At 37.2% G+C, this 27,110-nt stretch overlaps 2 protein-coding genes and 3 pseudogenes across 4 annotated transcripts; 4 read left to right on the plus strand and 1 right to left on the minus strand.

Moving 5' to 3' along the window:
* Nucleotides 1-325: 325 nt before the first annotated feature.
* On the plus strand, nt 326-5,021 carry LOC129895365 (probable 6-phosphogluconolactonase 4, chloroplastic; annotated as a pseudogene). Its single transcript, XR_008767771.1, has 3 exons — nt 326-662; nt 728-863; nt 4,336-5,021. The product of XR_008767771.1 is annotated as a probable 6-phosphogluconolactonase 4, chloroplastic (transcript).
* A 217-nt stretch (nt 5,022-5,238) lies between these two features.
* On the plus strand, nt 5,239-27,055 carry LOC129894545 (pyridoxal reductase, chloroplastic-like). Its single transcript, XM_055970246.1, has 8 exons — nt 5,239-5,341; nt 5,485-5,520; nt 5,681-5,739; nt 24,000-24,228; nt 24,818-24,911; nt 25,142-25,265; nt 25,485-25,586; nt 26,936-27,055. Exons 1-8 carry the CDS (start codon nt 5,239-5,241, stop codon nt 27,002-27,004), a joined length of 816 nt encoding a protein of 271 aa, XP_055826221.1. The 3' UTR covers nt 27,005-27,055.
* Nucleotides 6,477-14,452, plus strand: LOC129895364 (pyridoxal reductase, chloroplastic-like; annotated as a pseudogene). The gene is made up of 6 exons (XR_008767770.1): nt 6,477-7,052; nt 8,843-8,994; nt 9,098-9,191; nt 10,282-11,443; nt 11,510-11,645; nt 13,985-14,452. The product of XR_008767770.1 is annotated as a pyridoxal reductase, chloroplastic-like (transcript).
* Nucleotides 15,154-16,994, minus strand: LOC129895360 (F-box protein CPR1-like). Its single transcript, XM_055971072.1, has one exon. The coding sequence runs from the start codon at nt 16,827-16,829 to the stop codon at nt 15,633-15,635; it is 1,197 nt and encodes a 398-aa protein (XP_055827047.1). The 5' UTR covers nt 16,830-16,994; the 3' UTR covers nt 15,154-15,632.
* On the plus strand, nt 17,246-22,799 carry LOC129895363 (probable 6-phosphogluconolactonase 4, chloroplastic; annotated as a pseudogene).
* Nucleotides 27,056-27,110: the final 55 nt, after the last annotated feature.

Below are 27,110 nucleotides of genomic sequence, written 5' to 3' on the forward strand. Positions count from 1 at the left end.
TATAATAAAAAAAAATATTAAACGCAAAAGCTTTATTGTTAATTACATAATTATTTTCATTCATATTAATTTAGATTAGAGGTAGGGGAAGGGAGGAGGGGGGGAGGAGACAATATTTAGATTTTAAATAATATCATTAAAAAATATGAAGAATACAAGTATTTTCTTTTTACGATTGCATGAATATTTTTTTCATATAAATTGAATCAGAGGTTGGGGTATTAGAGTTATGGGATGGTGGAGGGGTCGTGGGGCAGAGGTACGGAGAGAGTAGAATATTTTTTTAAAAAATAAAAAAAATTGACGGGGGGAGGGAGGGATTTAGGAGGGAGCGTAGACCTTTTTCTTCCGTATTTTCACCTCTCCAACGTTCTCTTCCATTGACCTCTCCGTCCGTTGCTGGAAAACCAGTTTTCTGCTCCCACCCGCATTGGAGAATCTCAGTGTTGTGTACAAATTCCTCGAGATCTCAGTTCAGAACAAAAGCATCAATGGCTGAGAGAGTGACGGGGAAAAGTAGAGGGGAAGTGAAAGTGTTTGATTCTGAAGAGGAACTTGCTGTGTCTCTAGCGAAGTACACTGCCGATTTGTCGGAGAAATTTTGCAAAGAAAGAGACTTTTACTGTGGTTGTTTCTGGTGGTTCACTTATCAAGTCTCTCAGGTAATGATTAATTTTCTTCGTTTCTACTAGTATTATTTTGGGGGTATTGCTAATGTTTGTTGCAGGAAATTGGTGGAGCCACCATATATTGATTCAATAGACTGGTCCAAATGGCACGTTTTCTGGGTGGATGAGAGAGTGGTTCCAAAGGATCATCCTGACAGCAATTATTTGCTTGCTTATGATGGTTTTCTATCCAAGGTATATTTGATTTTATTTTTAATGCTGCCACAGTGTGTAGTTTCTTCATTAGATTTCTACTCATTATATTTCACTGCCGCCTCTGTTTATTTGTTGTTTTCCCCAACTGTTGTGATCTTTTACTTTTTTGGCCGATCAAAATGTGTGACGCAGTAGGTTTATTACACTAATGATTTCTTATAATTTGTTCAATCAGGTACCCCATAGTTTTCTTCTCATTTGTTCAATCAGGTACCCCATAGTATTAGTAGAGTTGCCCAGACACAACGGTTATAAAAAGGGTTTTTTTCCCCCTTTTTCTAGTTACTAGCTATGCCTATGCTAATGGTTTCAATCTCCTAAGAAATAAGTTTTAGGGGAAACATGAACAGAGATTAAAGTACTGAGTATTGATGGAGAATACATGTAGCACTATGTTTGGATGGTTGTTATGTATTGTTTCATAATGTGTCCTATTGTATTGTATTTTATTGTGTGGTATCGTATCGTACTGTATTGTTTTAGTGATATACAATGTTTGGATAAATTGTATCATTCTCTGTCATTTCATAATGTCACATATCCATAATTTGAATGAAAACCTACAAGAAATTGTAGGTTACGGAACAGAACTACTATGAAAGGGTAGGATCAATGATAAAATAGAATTATAAATAATAAGTAAAGACAAAATGTAAAGAAAATAGTGAGGTAACGACTATGACACCAAATCGGTCATTACACAAAGTGGGTCTTTTCGTCGTTACCTAATGATGGATTTAAACGATAGAATACAATAGAATTTAAGTAACAATCAAAACAAACATTGTATTTAGACTAATAATACAATACAACGGGTAAAAACCACCCAAACAAGGTGCTGGAGACTCGAGCTATTAAGCTTCTCATTCATCAACTCCAGATGAAACACTTGGGAAAATCAGATGAGAAAGTAATTATGTTAGGCCAGTGGTAACAAGCAATGCAAGTTATGCTGTTTCTTATATTAAGAAGCTAAGTAAGATAAGCCTGCTAATGATCAGCAAGAACTAAAAAATGTTCTGATGGTCCCTATTAATATGAAATTCACATTAGATTGATGAGATCTATGATTCAGTTTAATGATCTTGAGAGGTGCTTCCCTGCAAGTTTCTTCCTCTCAAGATTCAGTTTAATGATCTACAAACTTTACTTTTCCAAAATCTTAAGGAAGTAAAGATCCTTGTGGTAAGCTGCAACCAAAGTCAGCTGCCTGTTCTTGGATAGAGCAAAGGCAGTTGATGTTGTTTGATTGAATGTGTGGTGACTCAGGTGCAGAAAGGAAGACGGCTTCCCCTTTCTTCTTCTATTTACTTGGGTCAGGGGTGGGGTGTACGATATTTGCTTTCTCACGTTTACCTTTTAGAATTACACAATTTCTGTTGTGATTTGAGAGAAACATATGCTTTGCAATGGGCTAAAATGACAGGAGAAGCCTTCAGTAGTAATTAGATTGCATAAGTAGGAGAAAGGAAAAAACAATTGTCATATGAGACTAAATGAGTGCTTGCCAAAAGCTTTTTGATAAATTATGGGTAAGCAGAACCTACCATTGAGGTGAGGTGGTATACGTAAAAACCTTAAGCCCAGCAACCGATACCCCTATTCACCCCCTTGGGATGTCGCCATTTGGCTTTAGCTCCTTGTTGTTTGACCCTATCTTCTGGCACACTCGATCAATAATGTGCAAAGCTATTGTGCAAAATTAACCAATTTATCAGTTTTAGTTTTTTGACTTGGAAGGGGTGAGTGAAGAAAAGCCCATCTTCCCTTCCTACAAAAAGCTAATCCCTTCTCTTTTTGTTTGATAGAAAATAACACTACCATACATTATGAAACCATGGGAAACCACCATCCAAACATAGTGTTAGTGTCACCCAGCAAGCCACCCCGACCCTACATCCAAAAAAGGTATGCGCCTAGCTCGAGCCTTATGTATTAGTTTAGCAAAGTCAAGCTTTGACTCCCTAAAGACTAAAGAAATGGATTAAAAAGGGGGGACTTATGCAACGGGCTATGCCACCCAAACTAGCTGAGGGAAATCACATCCGTCCCATCGCAAGTACCTACAATGTCATGATCACATTGGTTTACCCTAGTTTCTTTGGTAGTTTAACGTACGGTCCCCCTCCAACCAGAAAAGGTATAAATATGGAAACTTCTCTTCTATTTGGATCGGAGAATTTACGGAGGAAATCGGGTTTTAAATTCCCAGAAACCGCACGACGATATAGCCAAAGGGAATAGGCCACGCCTAAAATCATCCCAAGCGCTGCTAATGTGGCTACTAAGCTATTTCTTTGGAAAGCTCCAACTAAGATGAGAAATTCCTCAATAAAGCTGCTAGTACCAGGTGAACTCATATAGAGAGATTCCGCATGGTGCTCACTAAACCTCCGTAATATCTAATAAGTCAAGTCTTATGTCGGTCATATAGAACACCAACACATAGAAAATGGCTGAAGAAACCAGTCCATAACTTGACATTGAGCATATCTGTCATGGAACCAACTGTGCGGAGAAGCTGTATGTTAAATAAGTTATAGATTCCATTTTCTTAAAATATGCGATGATGTTATGTAATTCATGTAAAAACAACAAAAATAAAAAGAAAATCTTCACACGGTAGAAAATGCTGGAATAAACAGCATTAAATTTTGCTTTTGGTTCACAAAATTCTGATATAAAATTACTTCTTAGAGAACCTGTCAACCCCTGAAGGCCTCCTTAAACAATGACTGAGGTCCCTTTTTTCTTTTGTGCTGGGTGGGTGGGGTGGGGGTGGGGTTGTATTATGAAAAAAGATGGTTATTAGCAAAATACTTCAAACATTTACAATTGTAGAGATTACTTAATGAGAAATGATTTGGAGATTTTTGTAGCTAGAAGAGTTTAGTTAGGTTGAGGTTTAGAGGATCAACTGAAAAGTAATTGTAGCTTAAGCACAATTGTCAATTGTGCATGTTGGGAAACTTAAAGAGCAAGATTGCCCAACTCAATACCATGTGGAGCTGCTGATAAGATCAGCTGGACAATTTATGTTGACTTCACTGAATTCCAGCTAATATAAGGATGAATAAGCAGGTTTGAATTGCACCCTCAATGTTGATCCACTCACTTTCAGTTAAGGCTCTTCGATAACTCTAACAAGTGGGGTTGACGTGACATCTTATTTGGCAGTCTGACTAGCTCTTAAGCATAGACTATTTAAATGAAGATGGTTGTGAAGTAAATTATCAAATTCGTATCAGAAAAAAACGTTTAGTGATGCATGGCTACGAAGGGCATCTTTTTGGATTTCAAATTTCTCATAATACTTGCTTCACATGTGAACTGCCTACATTGTTTGATCTTATTATGAATGATGATAGCTGTTACTTCATCATTATTCTCAGTTGACATCTTTAATTCTGTCTACCAAACATCTAACCTCACCTTTACTTCTCTTAGGCAGATACCTATTCCTGCTGGTCATGTGTATGCCATAAATGATGCATTATCAGCAGAGGCTGCGGCAGATGATTATGAAACTTGTCTAAGGCACTTAGTTAAGAGCAAGATTCTAGACATCTCTAAAGAGAGTGGATTTCCAAAATTTGATGTAATGCTATTGGGTATGGGTCCAGACGGACATGTAGCTTCCTTGTTTCCCGGGCATCCTCTTGTCCATGAGAAAGAGAAGTGGGTCACCTTCATCACGGACTCTCCAAAACCTCCGCCGGACAGGATTGCATTGACATTTCCTGTAATAAACTCATCTGCAAATATCGCACTTGCTGTAGCAGGCGCTGGGAAGGCAGATGTAGTGCATAAATCGCTAGGTGATAGTAAAAGTTCTGATTTGTTGCCTGTGCAGATGGTTTCACCTGAAGGAGAATTGGTTTGGTTTTTAGACAAGGCTGCAGCTTCAAAGCTGTAAGGACAAAGATATGTGAGTTGCATATTAGTGCTTCACTGCTGTGTGTATTATGTTATTCTAATACATTCTCAAGAAGAAGGGTTGTTTTTCCCAGTATTGTCTGTGAGATGTTGAGGTTTCATATGCCATGATCCACTTTTTGGTAGTTTTTTCCTCACTTTATGTAATGATCCTTGACTATCAGAAAGTCGGTAATAAAACTGCAGTTTATGCTGTTATTATATTTTATCTACAAGTTAGGCATGTGAACAGATTGTTTGTATCAATAACAGGGTGTGATATGCCAAGTGCAAAGCAAAGCTAAATTGATCATAAAGTTTAGTAGGTGCTGCCTTTCCTTTTTTTTCCAAGTGATTTTCATTGTTAAAAAGATCTTTCCCCCAGCAAAAACCTAAGCCCAAAGCCCCATTTGCGAAAGTGTAGCATCAAAGAGATAAGATGCAGATCTTCGTGAAAACCCTAACAGGGAAGACCATAACTCTTGAAGTTGAATCCAGCGATACCATCGACAATGTCAACGCCAAGATTCAGGACAAGGAAGGTATTCACCTGTTAAAAATTCCATCTTTTTTGCTTTAGTTTCTTCGCATATTTGAGCTGTGGAACTGAAATGGCGAACAAATGAACTGTTCTCAACTAGTTAGGACTGTATCTCTTATATGAATTTATGGGTTCTATATTTAGGTATTCCATCGGACCAGCAGCGACTGATCTTTGCCGGTAAATAGTTTGAAGATGGGCGTGCACTGGCTGATTATAATATCCAAAAAGGTTTGTATTCGCAATATTAATGATTGTTTTAATGTTTAGTTTGCTTTTTAATTTTTATAAAACAGAATCGACTCTGCATCTTGTCCTGAGGCTCCGAGGTGGGATTATTGAACTGTCTCTTATGGCCTTGGCCAGGAAATACAACCAAGAGAAGATGATTTGCCGCAAGTGAGTTATCCACTTAGCATTTTCCTTTACTTCTTATCTTTATCATTTGATGAACTCTACATGTCAGAAATCATCATGTGGTTGGTTCTTTGTTCCTTTAGAGCTTGTGAAACTTTTAAATTATTGTGGAAAGAAAGATGATTTGCCGCAAGTAAGTTATCCACTTAGCATTTTCCTTTACTTCTTATCTTTATCATTTGATGAACTCTACATGTCAGAAATTATCATGTGGTTGGTTCTTTGTTCCTTTAGATCTTGTGAAACTTTTAAATTATTGTGGAAAGATGTAATTAAACATCAAATCTTTGAGATGGCCCGATCAATAATATTTTTGTGGTAAAATCTGAGTCCTATGTGAATGCAAGATTAGATGGCATTTTCTTGAATGTACTTCATCTCCTTTTGCTAGGCTACACGAATTTCGAGAAAATGAAGTTTAACTGAGTTGAATTTACAGGTAAACCTGGGACTTTTGACAGTATCTCCAATGGAGTTTGGTACTTGGGCATGGGGCAATCAGCTTCTCTGGGGTTATGAAGATTCTATGGACTCTGAACTTCAGCGGACTTTCAATCTTGCTGTGGAGAGTGGCATTAACCAATTTGATACGGCTGATTCTTATGGGACTGGAAAGTTAAATGGACAAAGTGAGAAACTTCTTGGAAAATTCATTCACGAGTTTCCAGGTGACATTGCTTCATTAAAAGTAGTATATTCATGTTTGAAACTATGTCATCAAGGAAAAGAACAAATTCTTTCTTTTGAATATTTCACGGGCTAATTCATTAGGTAGTTTTGAATAGCCTATCATATACATTTTCTTTTTATATCCATGTCTGTGTATATACTATACTCCCTAGACCCCACTTATGGGATTACATTGGTATGTTGTCGTTTTTGGTGTCTAGGCCTCCTCTAATACTTTTAAGTCGCTCTCTTTAGGAACTAGGAGTAGAATTACATTAGTGATTAGGGTGAGCCAGTCACAGGACACTTGTGTTTCATCTTAATTGCTTCACATTAATGGAAAAATAGAGCAGCATTGAACTTGAGTTTAGATTCCCAACTTTTCACAAATTTACAGTTCCTACAGTTCCATTCACAAATTTAGTGCTTCGAGAGAGGTTACGATGGAAGTAGATGCTAAGAGTGCATTTTCTGAAGAGCAGAGAGTTGACAAACTGGAAATAAAGATGGAAGGGAAAGTGGATGCACATGGCACAGAAACGGATAGGACTACAGATACCTCCAATATTGATGGAGTTTCAGTACCTCCAATTAAGAGAAGCACTGAAATTGTTCTTGATGAAATGGTGAGTGAATTTTTTTTGATTAACAAAACTTTTATTAATAAAAAATTGAGCCATTACAAATCAGGTAGAAGCTGACCATCTACCATCTCATATAGTTACCACTAGTCTATTCTAGTAAAGGTCTGAGCCGAGGGTCTTTTGGAAACAGCCGTCCTACCGTGGTAGGAGTCAGGTCTGCGTATACTTTACCCTCCCCGGACCCCACGTTGTGGGATTTCACTGGGTCGTTGTTGTTGTTGTTGTAGTCTATTCTAGTAAAGCATATAACTTGACAGATCCTAGACTAGTCATATAAACAAAACAATTCCTACAAGCTTTAATCTATACTAAGGAAAAGGATTCAGCATGTTCAAAACAGTTTGCCATGCTGCAGTGTTCCTTCCTTGTATGTGCAGATGCATTGCTATGTCCTTACAGGTTCTTGTGACTGTTACTTGGCCCTTCCTGAGTCTCAAAGTGTTCCTATCTCTCCATATGTTATATACAACCGTTGCAAAAGTGCAGCATGTGATTTCAGCATGAGCATTTTTCTTCTTTGCTACCTTACACATCCAGTCTAGTTCTTGTTTCCATGAACCTATACTTCTATGAATTCCCAGCCACTTCAGAGATCTGGACCAGACCTGCTTGCTATAAGGACAGTTGAAGAACAGATGATGAAAGTACTCCTCCTCCTGATTACAGAAAATGCAGTTCATTGGTACTTGAATTCCAATCTTCTGAAGTCTTTCCACTGTAGCTAACCTGTGTTGCACTGCTAGCAACACATCCAGTCTTTCAGCATGAGCATTTTTCTTCTTTGCTACCTTACACATCCAGTTTAGTTCTTGTTGCCATGAACCTATACTTATATGAATTCCCAGCCACTTCAGAGATCTGGACCAGACCTGCTTGCTATAATGACAGTTGAAGAACAGATGATCAAAGTATTCCTCCTCCTGATTACAGAAAATGCAGTTCATTGGTACTTGAATTCCAATCTTCTGAAGAGGAGAGACACAGATGACCCAGTGAGGAGGTGTGAGAGGTTGGCCATGGATGGTTACAGAAGAGGTAGGGGTAGGCCGAAGAAGTATTGGGGAGAGGTGATTAGACAGGACATGGCTCAGTTACAGCTTACCGAGAACATGACCTTAGATAGGAGGGTGTGGAAGACCCACATTAGGATAGAAGGCTAGTACATAGTCTCGTTTTTCTTTCCTATTCATAGGCGCACTAGCACATTACAATTCCTTGTGCTCTCATTTCTGCTATTTCTGTTACTATTTATTACTTTCAGTACTTTTGATTACTCTATTTTATCTGTGATGCCTTCGTTATTTATTTTCATATAACGCTTTGAATTTCTTAACCTTATCTGACCCCCTTTTATGCCTTTTTTGAGCCGATACAATTTTAGAAGCAAATACAATTTTCTTACATGTACAATGCTCAAGTTAGATTACATACAGTGTGGAATGCTCTGTTGTTTAAAAGAGGTAAAAGCCAACAATGTACGAATTCTCTAAAGAAAATGAAGACAGTCAGCTCTGATAGAACCAACTTACCTAGTACCTGTGCTAGTAGGACGTAGCAGGTATCCAGTAAATTCGTCGAGATCATGCTAGATAGGCTTGATATCTCTGTTATCCCAAAAAAAGAAAAGAGAGAGAGAGAGAGTCAATCATCTCTAATGTTCAAGCATTGTTAGTGGTCATCAAAAACCATATGACCAGTTTGTACTTCAATTGTTTTGTATCGTTGATTGCTTTGGTTCCACAATTTTAAGCCAGTGACCTTTCCAACATCAGGTACAATTTTCATTGCTGAGTATGGGTAGTGATCAGATGGAGATAAAATATATATGTGATTCTCTAGGCATACGGGTCATAGCATACAGTCCTCTGGGTCTTGGTATGCTGACCAGGAAATATACGCCCTCTAATCTTCCACCTGGGCCAAGGTACACCCTCTCAATTTCTTCCCACGTTTGAATTCCAGTAAATGACCAAGTACAGCTCAAGCTATTATTTGATACTTGTCTCAACGTAAAACATCACTTGTAGGGGACTACTCTTTAGACAAATTCTGCCTGGATTGGAGCCTCTACTTACCTCACTGGGAGAAATAGCTCAACGACGTCGGAAAACAATACCACAGGTAAACGCTTTTTGAAATTTTAGTGTAATGCTCTTTCCATCTGTGTTACAAAAAAAATTATATTTGGCTCTTTTCATACCAACAAGAAGCCACTGCTGGTTCAGTATTCTCATCTAATAGGCTTTTCATATAGTTTGGTGTTTGCGATAACTCAAGGCACTGCAGTGGTGTTATTTGTTACATCTATGTAGCTTCTATTTCTTAGATTTTAAGCTTGATGTTAGATCTGCTTGAGAGTATAAGATAAAATAATCTCAGCATAAAATCTACATATAACTACTAATATAACATTTGATTATCAATATTTAAAGAGAGAACGTGAAACAAGAATGCAAGTTACCAACACCTGGATAAGAACACCTAATACGTAAAAAGTACATGTGAAGTTAACTATATATTTTGATACTGCCACCCCTGCATAACGAACCTCGTATTATTACTCATTGCATAGCAATGCTTGAACTATTATCCATTGTAAGTTATAACTAGTTCATAAACCAAACAACCTATAAAAGTGAATACACTACAAGGCTACATAGTATACAACAATAATTCATTTCATATGGTAAAACGGCCTTCCTTCTAGTCACCGTCAGAGCTTTCATAAATGATAGGCAGGGTGTTGTGCTAGATTACACCAATGCTTGTATTAGTTTGATTTGCCATACCAGATGCACTTCTCAAAGCTTTCTGGTGTTAACTCCACTACAATAGCCTTCCATCACCTATGTTTGCCTTGTATTGACTGTGTACGAGCATTGTTCCTTGATATTTAAGACTCCGTCATTAGAACTTCCTTTAGCTTGGGTTAGTTGCTTCTCGTAGTTATAGACCTTCAGTAATTTCTATTGTTGATGTTTGCATGTCTGCGTATTGTATTGGATTTGCAATACAATGTTGTATCTCAACCTTTTGAAGTAGCTTCTCTTTACTAAAATGTACTCCCTTTGAACTTGGCACTTTGAAATCACCGGGTAAGAGGTATACTTAATCCATTCATATTATTCACAAACTCGTACTACTCTGACATTATCATTGCATGTTGGTAGTTATTCCCTTTGCGGGCTATTAACATAAAGTCACAATGCAGGTAGCTATCAACTGGTGTGTATGCAAGGGTACAATTCCTATCCCTGGAGTCGTCTGTAAAACAAGCTGAAGAGAATCTAGGAGCCCTTGGTTGACAACTCACTTCTGATGAACTGCTCCAATTAGAATACGCAACACTTGATTCTCCACAGAAGATGATCCAAAACGTATTTCAGACAGAGTGATAACATCACATAATAATAGATACATTTAGGAAGATATAATTGGAGAAGGCAATGAAATCGAGTGAAAAAATACAAATATACACATTTGGATCATTTTCATAGATAATTTGCTCTTTAAGAAGGCATTTTCTCAAATATCTGCAAGGTAGCTTTGTGCACAGGCTAAGAGTGTAGGATCACAACACATAACAATATTCCCTCAACTGTCGTCTAATGTTGCTAAGAACAGAACACATGACCACCAAAGAATCAACTGCAAACTTTGTTGAGAAGATAAAAGAATAAAAACAAAGCTCATAATCATACCAAACTCCAAGCGAGCACTAAATTCTTCTTATAAATGGAACTGGAATTGAAACAAATGTGTGTTGCAGTTAAACAGACAACAACAGATCCACCAAAATATGAGCTAAGTAAAAGTTTGTTTTTTAAATTAATGAGTGATAGTTTGGTTCCTATAAAAAGAAAAAGAACAGGGATGTATTTAAGGCCTTTTCTCCCAATTAACTCAAATATATTTTACAAAAACAATGGCCACGCCCCAGCTATTTTCGTAGTCGCCGGTGGACCAGTCTCTTCATTCTTATATGACATGACAGAGTGCGCACTGCGCCTAGCCTCCTCTCCTCGCGCTCTCTATGCTAACCTTCGCATCTCACCTACTCGATTCTTTCCTCTCCGCCGATCTCTTCCGTTGACCTCTCCGTCCGTTGCTGGAAAATCACTTTTTTCCTCCCACCCGAATCGGAGAAACTCAGTGTTGAGAACAAATTCCTCGATATCTCAGTTCAGAACAAAAGCATCAATGGCTGAGACAGTGACGGGGAAAAGTAGAGGGGAAGTGAAAGTGTTCGATTCTGAAGAAGAGCTTGCTGTGTCTCTGGCGAAGTACACTGCCGATTTATCGGAGAAATATTGCAAAGAGAGAGACGCTTTTACTGTGGTTGTTTCTGGTGGTTCACTTATCAAGTCTCTCAGGTAATGATTGATTAATTCTCTTCGTCTTCTTTTTGAGTATTTTGGATTGCTAAATATTTGTTGCAGGAAATTGGTGGAGCCACCATATATTGATTCAATAGACTGGTCCAAATGACATGTTTTCTGGGTGGATGAGAGAGTGGTTCCAAAGGATCATCCTGACAGCAATTATTTGCTTGTTTATGATACTTTTCTATCCAAGGTATATTTTTGCAGCCCTTCCTACATTATATTGATTTTTATCTATTGCTGCCACAGTGTGTAGTTTCTTCATTAGCCTTTTACCCATTGCATTTCAACTTTCCTCTGTTTATTTGTTGTTTTCCCCAACTGTTGTGCCGGTCAAAATGTGGGACGCAGTAGGTTTATTGCACTACTGATTTGTTCTCATCGGTTCAAATTTAATCAGGTAAGTTTCTGTTTTTCTAATTACGAGCTATGCTAATGGTCTCAATCTCCTTAACAAATAAGTTTAGGAGGAAATGTGAACAGAGATTAAGTGCACTTTATCCAAGTATTGATGGAGAATGCACCTGTATAGTTATGCATACTGTAAACAGATAATTTTCTGCAGTGTCTTAGCTTAAGAAACTAAGATAGATAAGCCGGTTAATGTATCATTTTGGACTAAAATGATATGTGAGACATTGTAGAAGATAACAATGCAAAAATAAAGATGGTCGCCCCGCTATCTCCTTCTATTTACTTGTGGCAGGGGGTGGAGATGTAGGTGTAGGCTGTTTCTCACAGAGATTTGAGAATTTCATAACTTCTATAGGGATTTGCAGAGAAACATATGCTTTGCAATGGACTAAAATGATTGGAGACACCCTCAGTAGTAATTATATTATAGAAGTAGGAGAAGGAAAAATCAATTATCATACGAGGCAAAATGAGTGCTCACGAAAAACTTAAGGTTATGGGAAGCGGAACCTACCGCTAAGGCGTAGGGGTGAGCCATTTGATAGACTTAAAGACCTTGAGCCCTGCAATCGATACCCCTATTCACCCCCTTGTGATATGGCCATTTGGCTTTAGCTTCTTATAGCTTGACCTTATTTTCTGGCACTCTCGATTAATCATGTGCAAATCTATTGTGCATAATTAACCATTTATCAGTTTTAGTTTTTCCATTTTGAAGAGGGAGGTAAAATAACCCATCTTCTGTTCCAAAAAAATAAAGCTAATCCCCTCTCTTTTTATTTGATAGAAAAGCAACACTAGTTAGCTAGATCAAGTTATATGCTTCTGGGCAGCCCAATTCGCAAGCATCCCACGTTCACGCAGGATCCGGAAAAGGGTTGCACCCCAAGGGGTGTGATGGAGACTGTCTACCCTAATGCAAGCATTAATGGTTGCTTGCATGGCTCAAACCCGTGACCTATAGGTCACAGGGAGACAACTTTACCATTACTCCAAGGCCCCTTCTATGGTCACTAAAGCTGTAAAGCATCCTTGCAAATAAGTGCAGTAAGGCCTCACTTGGAAGTGGACCTTAGACTTTCTGTGTAGAGGGGCGGGGGGAGGAATCGACTCTTCATAATGCACCAAAAAGACAAGCAACTAATATACATGACTATATCTATCATGAAACCAACTGTGCTGATATGATGTATGTGTCAATTAAGTTTTAGATAACATCTTCAGAGGTAGGTGATGACATTACTTCACCACAATTTTTTTTTAAAAAAAATACTCACTGTAGAAAACAGAAATGAAGTTGTTACAAACATCATTAAAACTTACTTTTGGTTTGCACAGCATATACATAAAATCCTGATATAAAGAACTTGTCAACCCCGAAGCTCTTCAATGAATGACTTCAAACTATTACTTAGGTCCCCACTTTCTTTTGTGGGGGATTTGTATTATGAAAAAATTATGTAGTATTAGCAAAATACTGCATACATCTATAATTGTGAAGATTGCTTAATGAGAATGATTTGGAGATTTTTGTAGCTAGAGGAGTTTAGCTGGGGTTAAGGTTTAAGACGATCAACTGAAAATTATTTCAATATAGCTTAAGCACAATTGCCAATTTTGCTTGTTGGAAATTTAATGAGCAAGATTTCCCAACCCAATACCATGTAGAGCTGCTGATAAGATTAGTTGGACACATGAACTCATGTTGACTTTGCTTAATTGCAGCTAAGTATGATATAAGCGAGTTTGAATTGCACCTTCAATCTTGACCTACTCGCCTTATTGAACGCCGTTTGTGAACACTATCGTGTTGAATGGGCTTGCCGTGACATCTTATTTGGCAGTCTGACTAGCTCTTAAGCATAGACTATTTAAATGAAGATGGTTGTGAAGTAAATTATCAAATTCGTATCAGAAAAAAACGTTTAGTGATGCATGGCTACGAAGGGCATCTTTTTGGATTTCAAATTGCTCATAATACTTGCTTCACATGTGAACTGCCTACATTGTTTGATCTTATTATGAATGATGATAGCTGTTACTTCATCATTATTCTCAGTTGACATCTTTAATTCTGTCTACCAAACATCTAACCTCACCTTTACTTCTCTTGGGCAGATACCTATTCCTGCTGGTCATGTGTATGCCATAAATGATGCATTATCAGCAGAGGCTGCGGCTGATGATTATGAGACTTGTCTAAGGCACTTAGTTAAGAGCAAGACTGTAGACATCTCTAATGAGAGTGGATTGCCAAAATTTGATGTAATGCTATTGGGTATGGGTCCAGACGGACATGTTGCTTCCTTGTTTCCCGGGCATCCTCTTGTCCATGAGAAAGAGAAGTGGGTCACCTTCATCAAGGACTCTCCAAAACCTCCGTCGGATAGGATTACATTTACATTTCCTGTGATAAACGCATCTGCAAATATCGCACTTGTAGTAGCAGGTGCTGGGAAGGCAGATGTAGTGTATAAATCGCTAGGTGATAATAAGAGTTCTGATTTGCTGCCTGTGCAGATGGTTTCACCCGAAGGAGAATTGGTTTGGTTTTTAGACAAGGCTGCAGCTTCAAAGCTGTAAGGATTAAGCTGTAAGGAAGAAAAAAAAGTTCAAATTTGAAATTTTTATTTAGTTCTCGGCACGTAGATTTTTGGTGATATTCTGATTATTAATTAGATGATTTTGTTGTCTGGTTATTAGTATTCCTGGTAATTTTTCGAAACGAAGAAGAGATGAAGTTCAAAGATGAAATTTTTATTTAGTTCGTGGCACACAATATCTAGTGATTTACTGTTTCTTAATTAGATGATTTTGTTGTCTGGTTACTATTGTTATTGTTAATTTTTTGAATGAAGGAAGAAAAACAAAGAAAAGGTTAAGTTCAAAGATTAAATTTTTATGTAGTTCTTGTCAAATTTCAATTGATTTTTCGATATCTCTAACTAATTCGAAATTAGCATTTAGAGAACTTTCTGTTGCATATTTTTCATCTCAAGTAAATACACAGCTGAATGGATATAGAGAATTCATAAAGGATTAATTTGGTATTGAGGGTAGAGTCTATTAACTGAAGATCATATTATTGGAGAATTCTCTGTAGTTATCTTCCTTTGTTAATATTTGTGTTATTTTTGTCAACTAAGCTAACTAGCAATTCTGTTTTTTCCAACTAGCAATGGCGATTAGTGAGTAATTAGTCAATTGCCAAATTGGATATTAACTTTGCTAAGTTATTTATCTAATGTTTTTTACATAATTGCAGGTCTTTCTCTGCCGTCAATTCGACGTCGTCGTCACCTGCAAAAAACGTCGATTTTACTAAACAAGCGAGAAAGGCTTCAATTTGAAAATTCATGTGAAACACCAATTTCACATGACTAATAAGTGATAGTTTTGGTATGAAACTTACTCTTTCAATAGTTTAGGTATCAAACTCAAAAAATTGAGATAGTTTAGGTGTGTTTATGACACTTATCTTTTAAGGTAATATAGATGATAGAAGTTTGATTGTGAATTTAGTTGAGCAACAAATCCATTTTGTATGGTAGTTGTGCGCTTTATTAACTAGCTAGTAACCGTCGAAGTATTTCAGATATATCTCTGCCAAGTTCATAATGTAAAACAAATCCATTTTGTATAACTCTAGTTTTGTAAAATTTCAAAAAAAACTAACATGAAAGAAGTATGTTCAACCAAATAACAATATAGTAAGTAGTGAGAGCCAGAATTGTTTAATATTTAGATGGCCAATTACACACCCAATTTACTTACCCAATTTCGGAGAGACGAGACTTTCCGTATAAACAATACCATCCTCGTTAATGGTAACAACATCAATATCATCACAATCTAGAGGCCATATTTGACTGCTCAATCCAAATGATCCAACAGATATTATCCTATATACAAATCTTGACGTTGTTATCGCATCTAATTGAAAATAGAGTAACACTTGATCATCTGAGAACATATACACCGGTATGACTCTATAAATTTCGATGGTTGGTATAGTGAACAATTTCGTCCAAGAATCTTTAACGTCTTTCATTACCCATAAATTAAAAGCTCCGTCATCCTTATAATAAACACCAAGCGTTCCCCCCAACACTGATACGCCCACATCAACTTCAACTTCAACTCGGGACCTAGATAGAATGAGGGAGCACACGATCTCTGGCAATGGTATCTCTCTGTACACCTCAGATGAAATATTGAATGAAACCACACACAACTTTGATAAGATACCAAGCCAATGAAATGCTCTATCTACAAATGCCAAAAATTCCCCACCAGACAACATAGAACAATCTGTCCTACCTGATGAGGAGGTTTCCTCAATAATTCTCCATGAACCATTTTTCAGTGAGAGAATTTCATTTTTGCCATCCACAGACATGTCCATTCTAAAGACTTTGTAGTCATTATTAATAGAGTCATAGCCCAATCCGTAAGTAGATCCCACATCACTACCATCTTCATAATCATAATCATAATCATAATCACTACTAGAGTGTGCCAACTGTAGTGACATGAATTTTGAATGGGGAAGTAGTGTAGATTCTCTTGTGGAGGGATTCCATATCAATAATATTGAAGGTTGTTCGACATGAGGTTCAGTCCAAATTCCGATAAGAAACAAGCCATCACAACTACAATAGACTTTTATACCTTCTCTTGGATTAGAATTTGAAGGGCAATCAAATATGCGGATATCCTTAACAAGTTGAACCAAGGATAAAGAAGACGAATAGAAGTGAAGATGATTATGATCTGCATCGTTAGGGGGCCACGGGAGAGAAAGCAATTTTTGGGAACTGAGTTGGTTTTTAGCATGATTGAGATGCTTCTTTTTAAAATAAGGTTGAGAGATTAATGTATTCCAAAATTTTGAGACGCAATTGAAACGAACAAGTGACTTCACAGGTAGCCTGCTCAGAATGTCCATAAGTATCTCCTCCATGAATCAGACAGATATGCAAAAAACAAAGAGCAAATTAATTAAGACGGAAGAAGAAAGCTTATAACTAATGCTTGCTCAATGAAAAGAAAAAAACATACATCAAGTGATTTTATTTATAACTATTGTATTAGATTCTCCTAGTTAAACCAAAATTTGTTTCCTAATAGGATAGGACTACCTTTTTTTTTTTTGGTCATTGTAAAAGGATTTCTTTCCACATTCAAATAGGAATGCTCATGTTTAATTAACCTCAACAATTTTTGAATAATTCATTATTATTTCAATCTATATTTATTTATCTATCTATCTATCTCTATATATAACAATCCAAATACATAAAAAAAAAATAGAAATAATCGGTGTTTGACATAAATTTTCTCCAATTAACTCAAATATATTTTACAAGAACAACCACATTAGACCGACAGTAGCACAGCTACTCACTCACGTTAACATCTTTCTTTCGTAGTCACCGGTGGACCAGTCTCTCATCGCGCTCTCTTTGCTAACTTGCGCATCCCACCTACCCAATTTTCACCTCTCCAACGATCTCTTCCATTGACCTCTCCGTCCGTTGCTGGAAAACCAGTTTTCTGCTCCCACCCGCATTGGAGAATCTCAGTGTTGTGTACAAATTCCTCGAGATCTCAGTTCAGAACAAAAGCATCAATGGCTGAGACAGTGACGGGGAAAAGTAGAGGGGAAGTGAAAGTGTTTGGTTCTGAAGAGGAACTTGCTGTGTCTCTAGCGAAGTACACTGCCGATTTGTCGGAGAAATTTTGCAAAGAAAGAGACTTTTACTGTGGTTGTTTCTGGTGGTTCACTTATCAAGTCTCTCAGGTAATGATTATTTTTCTTCGTTTCTACTAGTATTATTATGGGGGTATTGCTAATGTGTGTTGCAGGAAATTGGTGGAGCCACCATATATTGATTCAATTGACTGGTCCAAATGGCACGTTTTCTGGGTGGATGAGAGAGTGGTTCCAAAGGATCATCCTGACAGCAATTATTTGCTTGCTTATGATGGTTTTCTATCCAAGGTATATTTGATTTTATTTTTAATGCTGCCACAGTGTGTAGTTTCTTCATTAGCTTTCTACTCAGCATATTTCACTGCCGCCTCTGTTTATTAGTTGTTTTCCCCAACTGTTGTGATCTTTTACTTGTTTGGCCGATCAAAATGTGGGACGCAGTAGGTTTATTACACTAGTGATTTCTTATAATTTGTTCAATCAGGTACCCCATAGTTTTCTTCTCATTTGTTCAATCAGGTGACCCATAGTATTAGTAGAGGTGCCCAGACACAACGGTTATAAAAAAGTTTTTTTTTTCTTCCTTTTTCTAGTTACTAGTTATGCCTATGCTAATGGTTTCAATCTCCTAAGAAATAAGTTTTAGGGGAAACATGAACATAGATTAAAGTACTGAGTATTGATGGAGAATACATGTAGCACTATGTTTGGATGGTTGTTATGTATTGTTTCATAATGTGTCTTATTGTATTGTATTGTGTGGTATCGTATCGTACTGTATTGTTTTAGTGATATACAATGTTTGGATAGATTGTATCATTCTCTGTCTGTTTCATAATGTCACATATCCATAATTTGAATGAAAACCTACAATTTGTTCATCGTAACAGAGCTACTATGAAAGGGTAGGATCAATGATAGAATAGAATTATAAATAATAAGTAAAGACAAAATGAAAAGAAAATAGTGAGGTAACGACTATGACACCAAATCGGTCATTACACAAAGTGGATCTTTTCATCGTTACCTAATGATAATTTAAACGATAGAATGCAATAGAATTTAATAACAATCAAAACAAACATTGTATTTAGACTAATAATACAATATAACGGGTAAAAACCACCCAAACAAGGTGCTGGAGACTCGAGTTATTAAGCTTCTCATTCATCAACTCCAGATGAAACACTTGGGAAAATCAGATGTGAAAGTAATTATGTTAGGCCAGTGGTAACAAGCAATGCAAGTTATGCGGTTTCTTATATTAAGAAGCTAAGTAAGATAAGCCAGCTAATGTATCAGCGAGAACTAAAAAATGTTTTGATGGTCCATATTAATATGAAATTCACATTAGATTGATGAGTTCTATGATTCAGTTTAATGATCCCGAGAGGTGCTTCCCTGCAAGTTTCTTCCTCTCAAGATTCAGTTTAATGATCTACAAACTTTACTTTTCCAAAACCTTAAGGAAGTAAAGATCCTTGTGGTAAGCTGCAACCAAAGTCAGCTGCCTGTTCTTGGATAGAGCAAAGGCAGTTGACGTTGTTTGATTGAATGTGTGGTGATTCAGGTGCTTGGCTGGTATTTGACATTGTAGAATATGGCAATGCAGAAAGAAAGATGGCTACCCCTTTCTTCTTCTATTTACTTGGGTCAGGGGTGGGGTGTACGATATTTGCTTTCTCACGTTTACCTTTTATAATTACACAATTTCTGTTGTGATTTGAGAGAAACATATGCTTTGCAATGGGTTAAAATGACATGAGAAGCCTTCAGTAGTAATTAGATTGCATAAGTAGGAGAAAGGGAAAAAACAATTGTCATATGAGACTAAATGAGTGCTTGCCAAATGCTTTTTGATAAATTATGGGTAAGCAGAACCTACCATTGAGGTGAGGTGGTATACGTAAAAACCTTAAGCCCAGCAACTGATACCCTTATTCACCCCCTTGGGATGTCGCCATTTGGCTTTAGCTCCTTGTTGTTTGACCCTATCTTCTGGCACACTCGATCAATAATGTGCAAAGCTATTGTGCAAAATTAACCAATTTATCAGTTTTAGCTTTTTGACTTGGAAGGGGGAAGTGAAGATAAGCCCATCTTCCCTTCCTACAAAAAGCTAATCCCCTCTTTTTTTATTTGATAGAAAATAACACTAGTTAGCTAGATCAAATTTTATACTTCTACGATCTCTAAAACATCCTTGTAAGTAAAGTGTGGTAAGTGCACACTTGGAAGTGGATTTTAGACCTTTTGGGTGTGGGGTGGGTGGGTTGTCATTTGAATAGTCTTGTCATGATGGATGAAAGAAACAATACCTATGTGGATTCTCTCTCTCTCTCTTTTGGCGGGTGGGTGGGGGTTGGTCATATGTGACAAAGACAAGCAATTGGTATGCATGAACTTGGAGTCCGTATCATGGTGAAGATAAGGTAAGGCTGTGATTCTTGCTGAAAAAACAGGCCAAACTCCTTCTAGTTATTGGCTCGTCCAACCCGGAAGCATTCATGAGTCGCTAGTTCAATTGTCCTTGACAGAGTCGAGAATTACCATGCATGGTTGCCTCCCGTCCTTTCTTTCTATTACAGCTTGTTTGGATGGTGGTATTCTGTGGCATGGTATGGTATGGTTAGTAAGAGAACCACGTTTGTTTTGATTGTTTCTTTAATTGCATGGTATGGTATGGTTTGGTTTCATGGTTTTGTAAGCATGAAACCCTTACATTTTGAAACCACCAATTTGGTGGTATCGGTTTACTTTTTTTTGCCCAATTATACCCTTACTTAATTTTAAATAATTCTAATTTACCCTTTATTAAGGGTATTTTCATAAATTTATCAGTTACGATATAGTACTATGCAATCAAATCAAACAACAAAATTATCATTAAACAATAGCAAATCATATAGTCTATCCAAACACAGTATTGTACTATACAATAACATATCATATCATACAATACCGTACATTATGAAATCATGGGAAATCACCATCCAAACAGAGTGTTAGTGTCACCCAGCAAGCCACCTCGACCCTACATCCAAAATAGGCAAGCGCCTAGCTCGAGCCTTATGTATTAGTTTAGCAAAGTCAAGCTTTGGCTCCCTAAAGACTAAAGAAATGGATTAAAAAGGGGGGACTTATGCAACGGGCTATGCCACCCAAACTAGCTGAGGGAAATCACATCCGTCCCATCGCAAGTACCTACAATGTCATGATCACATTGGTTTACCCTAGTTTCTTTGGTAGTTTAACGTACGGTCCCCCTCCAACCAGAAAAGGTATAAATATGGAAACTTCTCTTCTATTTGGATCGGAGAATTTACGGAGGAAATCGGGTTTTAAATTCCCAGAAACCGCACGACGATATAGCCAAAGGGAATAGGCCACGCCTAAAATCATCCCAAGCGCTGCTAATGTGGCTACTAAGCTATTTCTTTGGAAAGCTCCAACTAAGATGAGAAATTCCTCAATAAAGCTGCTAGTACCAGGTGAACTCATATAGAGAGATTCCGCATGGTGCTCACTAAACCTCCGTAATATCTAATAAGTCAAGTCTTATGTCGGTCATATAGAACACCAACACATAGAAAAGGGCTGAAGAAACCAGTCCGTGACTTGACATTGATCATATCTGTCATGGAACCAACTGTGCGGAGAAGTTGTATTGTAAATAAGTTATAGATTCCATTTTCTTAAAATATGCGATGATGTTACGTAATTCATGTAAAAACAACAAAAATAAAAAGAAAATCTTCACACGGTAGAAAATGTTGGAATAAACAACATTAAAATTTGCTTTTGGTTCACAAAATTCTAATATAAAATTACTTCTTATAGAACCTGTCAACCCCTGAAGGCCTCCTTAAACACTGACTGAGGTCCCTTTTTTCTTTTGTGCGGGTGGGTGGGTTGGGGGTGGGGGTGGGGTGGGGTTGTATTATGAAAAAAGATGGTTATTAGCAAAATACTTCAAACATTTACAATTGTAGAAATTACTTAATGAGAAATGATTTGGAGATTTTTGTAGCTAGAAGAGTTTAGTTGGGTTGAGGTTTAGAGGATCAACTGAAAAGTAATTATAGCTTAAGCACAATTGTCAATTGTGCATGTTGGGAAACTTAAAGAGCAAGATTGCCCAACTCAATACCATGTGGAGCTGCTGATAAGATCAGTTGGACAATTTATGTTGACTTCACTGAATTCCAGCTAATATAAGGATGAATAAGCGGGTTTGAATTGCACCCTCAATGTTGATCCACTCACTTGCAGTTAAGGCTCTTCGTTAACTCTAAGAAGTGGGGTTGACGTGACATCTTATTTGGCAGTCTGACTAGCTCTTAAGCATAGACTATTTAAATGAAGATGGTTGTGAAGTAAATTATCAAATTCGTATCAGAAAAAAACGTTTAGTGATGCATGGCTACGAAGGGCATCTTTTTGGATTTCAAATTGCTCATAATACTTGCTTCATCATTATTCTCAGTTGACATCTTTAATTCTGTCTACCAAACATCTAACCTCACCTTTATTTCTCTTGGGCAGATACCTATTCCTGCTGGTCATGTGTATGCCATAAATGATGCATTATCAGCAGAGGCTGCGGCAGATGATTATGAAACTTGTCTAAGGCACTTAGTTAAGAGCAAGATTCTAGACATCTCTAAAGAGACTGGATTTCCAAAATTTGATGTAATGCTATTGGGTATGGGTCCAGAAGGACATGTAGCTTCCTTGTTTCCCGGGCATCCTCTTGTCCATAAGAAAGAGAAGTGGGTCACCTTCATCATGGACTCTCCAAAACCTCCGCCGGACAGGATTACATTGACATTTCCTGTAATAAACTCATCTGCAAATATCGCAGTTGCTGTAGCAGGCGCTGGGAAGGCAGATGTAGTGCATAAATAGCTAGGTGATAGTAGAAGTTCTGATTTATTGCCTGTGCAGATGGTTTCACCTGAAGGAGAATTGGTTTGGTTTTTAGACAAGGCTGCAGCTTCAAAGCTGTAATATGTGAGTTGCATATTAGTGCTTCACTGCTGTGTGTATTATGTAATTCTAATACATTCTCGAAAAGAAGGATTGTTTTTCCCAGTATTGTCTGTGAGATGCAGGTTTCATATGCCATGATCCACTTTTTGGTAGTTTTTTCCTCACTTTATGTAATGATCCTTGACTATCAGAAAGTCGGTAATAAAACTGCAGTTTATGCTGTTATTATATTTTATCTACAAGTTAGGCATGTGAACAGATTGTTTGTATCAATAACAGGGTGTGATATGCCAAGTGCAAAGCAAAGCTAAATTGATCATAAAGTTTAGTAGGTGCTGCCTTTCTTTTTTCTTTCCAAGTGATTTTAATTGTTAAAAAGATCTTTCCCCCAGCAAAAACCTAAACCCTAAGCCCCATTTGTGAAAGTGTAGCGTCAAAGAGATAAGATGCAGATCTTCGTGAAAACCCTAACAGGGAAGACCATAACTCTTGAAGTTGAATCCAGCGATACCATCGACAATGTCAAGGCCAAGATTCAGGACAAGGAAGGTATTCCACCTGTTAAAAATTCCATCTTTTTTGCTTTAGTTTCTTCGCATATTTGAGCTGTGGAACTGAAATGGCGAACAAATGAACTGATCTCAACTAGTTAGGACTGTATCTCTTATATGAATTTATGGGTTCTATATTTAGGTATTCCATCGGACCAGCAGCGACTGATCTTTGCCTGTAAATAGTTTGAAGATGGGCGTACACTGGCTGATAATAATATCCAAAACGGTTTGTGTTGGATGTGAAGTTCGCAATATTAATGATTGTTTTAATGTTTAGTTTGCTTTTTAATGAATTTAATTTGTATAAAACAGAATAGACTCTGCATCTTGTCCTGAGGCTCCGAGGTGGGATTATTGAACCGTCTCTTATGGCCTTGGCCAGGAAATACAACCAAGAGAAGATGATTTGCCGCACGTGAGTTATCCACTTGGCATTTTCCTTTACTTCTTATCTTTATCATTTGATGAACTCTACATGTCAGAAGTTATCATGTGGTTGGTTCTTTGTTCCTTTAGAGCTTGTGAAACTTTTAAATTATTGTGGAAAGAAAGATGATTTGCCGCAAGTAAGTTATCCACTTAGCATTTTCCTTTACTTCTTATCTTTATCATTTGATGAACTCTACATGTCAGAAATTATCATGTGGTTGGTTCTTTGTTCCTTTAGAGCTTGTGAAACTTTTAAATTATTGTGGAAAGATGTAATTAAACATCAAATCTTTGAGATGGCCCAATCAATAATATTTTTGTGGTAAAATCTGAGTCCTATGTGAATGCAAGATTAGATGGCATTTCTTGAATGTACTTCATCTCCTTTTGCTAGGCTACACGAATTTCGAGAAAATGAAGTTTAATTGAGTTGAATTTACAGGTAAAGCTGGGACTTTTGACAGTATCTCCAATGGGGTTTGGTACTTGGGCATGGGGCAATCAGCTTCTCTGGGGTTATGAAGATTCTATGGACTCTGAACTTCAGCGGACTTTCAATCTTTCTGTGGAGAATGGCATTAACCAATTTGATACGGCTGATTCTTATGGGACTGGAAAGTTAAATGGACAAAGTGAGAAACTTCTTGGAAAATTCATTCGCGAGTTTCCAGGTGACATTGCTTCATTAAAAGTAGTATATTCATGTTTGAAACTATGTCATTAAGGAAAAGAACAAATTCTTGCTTTTGAACATTTCACGGGCTAATTCAATAGGTAGTTTTGAATAGCCTATCTTAATACATTTTCTTTTTATAACCATGTTTGTGTATATACTATCCTCCCTAGACCCCACTTATGGGATTACATTGGTATGTTGTCATTTTTGGTGTCTAGGCCTCCTCTAATACTTTTAAGTCGCTCTCTTTAGGAACTAGGAGTAGAATTACATTAGTGATTTGGTTGAGCCAGTCACAGGACACTTGTGTTTCATCTTAATTGCTTCACATTAATGGAAAAATAGAGCAGCATTGAACTTGAGTTTAGATTCCCAACTTTTCATTTTTCTTTGTATGTTGTTTTGAAGAATTGTTTGCTACTCTCAGCAATTATGTAAATCTGTAACATTCTTTAAACTTCGAGTTACATAATACCTTCCGTTCTTGGTTGAATTTCTGTCTGAGCATTTGGTGCTCAGTAAGTTTGTGAAGGTAACCAAAATTCGCTTTTGTTTTCTAAGTTTTTGACTTATCATGTTTTCAGGAGACAAGCAAGTACAGAATGACATTGTGATTGCAACAAAATTTGCAGCATACCCATGGCGCCTAACACCTGGACAATTTGTGAATGCTTGCAAGTATTGCTCTTTTGAACATACTGGTAATCTGAATATTATAACTCCAGTTTTATGGGGGAAAATACATATTTTCATTTGATTCAAGTTATGTGTTTGTGAGAAGTGCACTAAATTACTCTAGCTACTGTGTTATCTGGTACGACAAACTTTTAAAAAAGACAGTAGGCTCATAATTTGGTTGTTCCTTATGAAGCAACAAGATGATTTTATTATATAGAACTTTGTGACAGGTCTTCTCTGGAAAGGATTCAAATTGAGCAAATTGGAATTGGACAATTGCACTGGTCAACTGCAAATTATGCACCTCTGCAAGAACGAGCTCTTTGGGATGGTTTAGTTTCAATGTACGAGAAGGTTACTAATAACTCAAAGTTTTTATTTGGAATCGCGTGCATTTTTTGACCATTTAGTGTGAGGGAGATTAATGTTTTTGGTGTTAGTCTGTCGCTCTTAAAAGAAATTCTGAATCTACTTTCTCTGCTAAATCTGGTCTTCATTATCACCTATAGATTAAAATACTTACTCGTTTCATATTGTTGCATAGAATCAATTTATTATGCTTCTCTCGTGCAGGGTTTAGTTCGTGCAGTAGGAGTGAGCAACTACGGACCAAAGAAGCTGCTGAAAATACACACATATCTTGATGACCGAGGAGTTCCTTTGCGTTCAGCCCAGGTGCTGAGTCTTCTTCTTACTTTACTATGCTGTATACAGTTGCCTTTCTTTTTAGAAGCAAATACAATTTTCTTACATGTACAATGCTCAAGTTAGATTACATACAGTGTGGAATGCTCTGTTGTTTAAAAGAGGTAAAAGCCAACAATGTACGAATTCTCTAAAGAAAATGAAGACAGTCAGCTCTGATAGAACCAACTTACCTAGTACCTGTGCTAGTAAGACGTAGCAGGTATCCAGTAAATTCGTCGAGATCATTCTAGATGGGCTTGATATCTCTGTTATCCCAAAAAAAGAAATGAGAGAGAGAGAGAGAGTTGATCATCTCTAATGTTCAAGCATTGTTAGTGGTCATCAAAAACCATATGACCAGTTTGAACTTCAATTGTTTCGTATCGTTGCTTGCTTTGGTTCTACAATTTTAAGCCAGTGACCTTTCCAACATCAAGTACAATTTTCATTGCTGAGTATGGGTAGTGATCAGATGGAGATAAAAAATATATGTGATTCTGTAGGCATACGGGTCATAGCATACAGTCCTCTGGGTCTTGGTATGCTCACCGGGAAATATACGGCCTCTAATAAGAATGCAAGTTACCAACACCTGGATAAGAACACCTAATACGTAAAAAGTACACGTGAAGTTAACTATTGATTTTGATACTGCCACCCCTGCATAACGAACCTCATATTATTACTCATTGCATAGCAATGCTTGAACTATTATCCATTGTAAGTTATGACTAGTTCATAAACCAAACAACCTATAAAAGTGAATACACTACAAGGCTACATAGTAGACAACAATAATTCATTTCATATGGTAAAACGGCCTTCCTTCTGGTCACCACCAGAGCTTTCATAAATGATACGCAGGGTGTTGTGCTAGTTTACACTGATGCTTATATTAGTTTGATTTGCCATACCAGATGCACTTCTCAAAGCTTTCTGGTGTTAAGTCCACTACAGTAGCCTTCCATCACCTATGTTTGCCCTGTATTGACTGTGTATGAGCATTGTTCCTTGATATTTAAGACTCCGTCATTAGAGCTTCCTTTAGCTTGGGTTAATTGCTTCTCATAGTTATAGACCTTCAGTAATTTCTATTGTTGATGTTTGCATTGTCTGCGTATTGTATTGGATTTGCAATACAATGTTGTATCTCAACCTTTTGAAGTAGCTTCTCTTTACTAAAATGTACTCCCTTTGAACTTAGCACTTTGAAATCACCGGGTAAGAGGTATACTTAATCCATTCATATTATTCACAAACTCGTACTACTCTGACATTATCATTGCATGTTGGTAGTTATTCCCTTTGCGGGCTATTAACATAAAGTCACAATGCAGGTAGCTATCAACTGGTGTGTATGCAAGGGTACAATTCCTATCCCTGGAGTCGTCTGTAAAACAAGCTGAAGAGAATCTAGGAGCCCTTGGTTGACAACTCACTTCTGATGAACTGCTCCAATTAGAATACGCAACACTTGATTCTCCACAGAAGATGATCCAAAACGTATTTCAG

Source organism: Solanum dulcamara, chromosome 7 (assembly GCF_947179165.1).
Source record: "Solanum dulcamara chromosome 7, daSolDulc1.2, whole genome shotgun sequence".
NCBI lineage: Eukaryota > Viridiplantae > Streptophyta > Magnoliopsida > Solanales > Solanaceae > Solanum > Solanum dulcamara.